Source organism: Pteropus alecto, unplaced genomic scaffold (assembly GCF_000325575.1).
Source record: "Pteropus alecto unplaced genomic scaffold, ASM32557v1 scaffold11, whole genome shotgun sequence".
NCBI classification, from domain to species: domain Eukaryota; kingdom Metazoa; phylum Chordata; class Mammalia; order Chiroptera; family Pteropodidae; genus Pteropus; species Pteropus alecto.
The window spans coordinates 931436-935812 of NW_006431956.1; the positions used below are offsets into that span (position 1 = coordinate 931436).

Sequence of the window (4377 nt, forward strand, 5' to 3'; positions counted from 1 at the left end):
AGAAGTTACAAAATAGTACATGGACTCCCATGAACCCTTCGCGTAGCTTCCTCTAAAGGTGACATCTCACATGATTATCATGTGAGATATCAAAACCAGGAGATTGATGTCGGTACAATACTGTTAACTAGACTACAGAATATCTGATTTTTAAAAAGCACACATATTTTAAAGTCCTAAAATAATACTTCTAAATGCAAATAGTATCCATCTTGATAATGGGGTGGGGAGGTGGGCCAGGAATGCAAATACTCTAAAGGCAGGAGCCAGGCGTGATGCCGGATGTTGGTGTAAAACACCAACAGCCAGTTGTCAGAGTACGCTCAGGACTGTGCCCGAGAGGGAAGGCCAGCGGGACGCCGGGTGGCCCGCACGGGGAGGCAGGGAGTGGCGACTTCCCGGACGGCTCAGTGGGACTTCTGTTGCACCGTTGGTGTCTGTTCCCCCAGAGCCAGGCTGTGGCCACAAAGAAACTGTCCTCATACCCCCACGATGAGACATGTACGTCCACTCGACTGGAGAAAGCACAGATGACATTTGTAGAAAAATAATGACTTTTTAATAGACTTTATTTTTTAGAGCAGTTTTAGGTTCACAGCAAAATCGAGAGGAAAGTGTAGAGTTCTCACCCCCCACCCACGTGCCCAGACTCTGACACTGTCCACATCACTCAGCAGAGTGGAGCCTTTTCACCAAGGACGTGTCGTCGTCACCCAAAGTCCAGAGTTTGCCTCGGGGTTCCCTCTTGGTGCTGTACGTTCTGCAGGTCTGGACAAACGTGTAGCGACACGTGTCCACCACTAATAATATCACACAGAGTGGCTTCGCTGCCCTGAAAGTCCCCTGCTCCACCTCTGCATCCCTCCCCACCCCAACCCCTGCCAGCCACCCATCTTTTTACCGGCTCTGTAGTTTTGCCTTTTCCAGAATGTCGAAGAGTTGGAGTCATACGGTACGGAACCTTTTCAGCTTGGCTTTTGTCAGTAATGTGCATTTAATGTTCCTCCGTGTCATTTCATGGCTTGATGGCTGATTTATTTTTAGCTTCTGGATAATATTTTGCCTGGATGTAGAACCGTTTCTCGGCCCACTCGCCCATGGAAGGGCATCTCGGCTGCTTCCGCGTTTTGGTGATTGTGAATCAAGCCATCCACCTCACTGCGCAGGTTTTGAATTCAGTGTCCAATCCTCCGGTGTGGCATGGTATGGACGTCTGTGTCTGTGTATCTCATTCATGTGAGCGACAAACGTTTTCTTTAAAAATCGCCCTCTCCCCTGTCTTTGGATGGGCGGTGAGGTGTGGGCTTATTTTGGTCTTTTATTTGGTCTCGTCCTGAGTGGGATGGGCAGGATCACCGTGTGGTCTCCCGCTTTGTCAAGACTCCACTTAACACCCTGGGGTTAGGCTGTACCCATCACCATTCCCCTGAGAGAACTTGTTTGTGTCAGGGCGGAAAAAGTTCCTGACTAGCTGGCTGCTCCTTGGCTTTTAACCTAGTTTCTTAATCCCTGTAATCTCTAAACTTCCTCTTACTCACTTAAAACCGACTGGAGTATCTGGAAGTGTTTTCCTAGCCTTAATACCTAGGACCGTGGCTCATAAAATCCCCCCCTAGTATTTGGAGCTGTCCTGTTTGTAAAAATATCTTTGTATCGGAGCAATTTTTACACTCTCTGCAGCCTTTTCTGACGGAGTGTGTTGTTGATCACCAGGATGGGGACCAGAACGTCCATTTAAGCCCTAGACAGCTGAGTGAAGACAGGGCCATTAGCGGAACTAGGGGAAAAGTTAGGCGATGTCTGAACCATAAACTCTGCACCCAGTACATGCTTGGAATTCAGTTGCAGTCGGCTTGTTTATAAAGGGTTTGGCAGTGAGATAATTTTATCTTCCATAAGGCGCTGACCTGATTTCCTTGAGGGCTACAAATGTGCCACCAATTTTAGCTGCCCCCTTAATCATAAAGTTGTTTTAAAGAGTGAATTCATCCTTGTCCGCCATGCATTCCCAGTTTGTTTACCCTTAGGAGAAGCTGGAGGGGGGTTGAGTGAACTTCAGGAAGGACGAAGGCTTGTTTCTGCAGCGGTGGCTGCCTCGGGTGAGCCCTCGGGTGTCCCTGGTGAGCCCTCGGGACAGTGCAGGATCTGCCAGGCGAGTGATCTCCGAGGACTATCCACTGCTTGGTCCTCTCAGAGCTGGACCCTGGACGTACATGTTACTAGTCAGGAGATTAAAGACGTGGCAACACAGTTCTGGACCCCTTGCCCCCTCAGCTGAAACCCACCACGGTTGTTTGCAAGCTTAGAGGAGGGAAGGGTGCCCCCTTGTCCCATTGCCCTACTTGTAGGTTTGTGCAAGAAAAAATCCAGTGGGAAAGGAGCAGGCAGTAGGTACGCTGGTTCTTCCCGGAGAGAGTGTGCCAGCATCTAGGAGTGCAGCGGCCGCCATGCCTGACCCCAGCGACCGCCACCTCCCCAGCAGCCAAACGCTTTTTCTCTTTGGATCAGCGCACTCTTATTTCAAGAGTGGACTGGGACTGTCCCAGGGCCATTATAGAGTGTCATCCATCTCTGGCATTTGCTCCCACTGCAGAAAAACAAGTTCAGTGCAGTGCACTCGGGTTTCTGAACAGCTGCCGCGCGCCGAAACCTGAGTCAGCAGAGCTGTCGCCGGGGGAGCAGGGACTCCGGGGAGGGCTGTGCGCGGGGAGGCGGGGAGTCGAGGGCAGGGTGGCGACGCTCGGGTGCTGGTAAGGGAGGACACCGGCACGGGGCGGGGCGGGCGGGGCGGGAGCAGCTGTGCCGGCCGCACGGGAGCAGGCGCTGTCCCGGGCGAGCCATGCGGGACGTGAGCGACGTGTGGCAGCCTCTGCTCAGACTGTTCCGTTGCACTGTGGGTTTCGGGGAGCCCCGCCTTCTTTGCAGTCAGCACAGCCTCGGCGTGAGGTATGCGCCTCTGCAAGGCAGGGCAGCGCTTCTGTGCCCATGGAGCGCTTGCAAAAGCGCTTGCGGCAGCCCCACTCCAAGCGCCCCAGATCTTCGCGGGCGGCCACTGGCCTGACTACACGACTGTCATATGTCGCGAGCTGATGCAAAACCGCGAGGACCGGAGAGGCAGAAAGGAAAGACACACACGCCAAAAACTGGCGAGAAAGAGATGCAGCGGGGCTGTGCTGGGGAAACGGAGTGAATTGTAGGGGTTCGCATAATCAAGGTGCCACCTCCCCGTAGTTATTCCACGGCATTCCAGCCCCCTCCTCGTGCACAGCAGCCGGTTCCGGGAGAGCAAAGTTCAGGACAGGTCAAGGTTTCTAAGGGATTCAGGAAAGTAGGCGGGGTGGGGACGAAGGACCAGGGAAGCCCCCTCCCCGCGGGTGGCGGGGGTCGTGGTGGGTGAGACACACAAGTATTACCACGGAGCAGCTCTGGCAAGGAGTGACCCGGAGAGCTGGACCCCACGGAGCACTCTCAGCGCCCTCCCTCGGGGTCCCCTCGCCCCGACTTTTAAACCTAAGCCCAGGCCTTTCTTCGGCTTGACATGCCTGACCCGGAGCGCGTGTTAAGAATGCAGAGTATTGGGGTCCCGCTCCCAGAGAGGCCCGGGAGGCCGTGCGGGTCGTCTTGATCGGATGACAAGACGACGCTGACCGGGTAGGGTCTAAGGCCAAGGCTGCGTTCAGGGCGTTGTCAGCGGGACTGCCAGAGCAGGGCGCGCTGCCGCCGCGGGCCCGCAGGGGGCGCCGACGGGCCGCCTCCTGGCTCTCGCCCCACGCCCGGCTCCCCCTGCGAAGTGGGGCTGGAACCCGAAGAACGCGTCCCGCCCCTTGGCTGACGCGTGCGCCGCCGCCGGCCGGACTCTTAAAAGCCCAGGCGGAGCGCGGGGCATCCTAGCAGACAGAGCTGGAGAGCAGGCGAGCGGAGGGGCCGCGGAGGACTGGAGCTGGCGCCTGGGGACCGCGGCTGTCACTGCGCTCCCAGCATCCCTGGGACTAGCCCGGAACTGCGGAGGCGGCGGGTGCAGCCCCAGCCCCCCGCCCCTCTCGGAGCGCGCGTGGAGCCTCACGCTCTGGGCGGGCGTTCGTCACTTAGCACAAAGCACCTTTCCCACCAGCTGCGCCAGGGAGAGCGCACGGGCCGCGCTGCTGCGCACGCACCCCCTCTTCCCCTTTGTTTCGGGGGGTTCCTCGAGTCTGAGTTCTTCGCAAGGGGCTGAGGGCCACCGAGCTTAGGCTGCGAAGATGCCTTTGGAGCTGACTCAGAGCCGGGTTCAGAAGATCTGGATCCCGGTGGACCACCGTCCCTCGCTGCCCAGATGTGAGTGCAGGGGCGCGCGCGCCGGGCTGCAGGGGGGCGCGCGCCGCGTGCCGGGCGCGGCCT

At 57.0% G+C, this 4377-nt stretch overlaps 1 protein-coding gene across 1 annotated transcript in view; it reads left to right on the forward strand.

Annotated features, from left to right (window-relative positions):
* Positions 1-3870: 3870 nt before the first annotated feature.
* The window catches only part of PFKFB3 (6-phosphofructo-2-kinase/fructose-2,6-biphosphatase 3), a 23154-nt gene continuing 22647 nt past the window's right edge, over positions 3871-4377 (forward strand). The window contains exon 1 of the mRNA XM_006906951.3: positions 3871-4314. Within this exon, the coding sequence (XP_006907013.1) occupies positions 4239-4314 (76 nt within the window). The 5' untranslated portion in view covers positions 3871-4238. The remainder of the gene's footprint in view (positions 4315-4377) is intronic.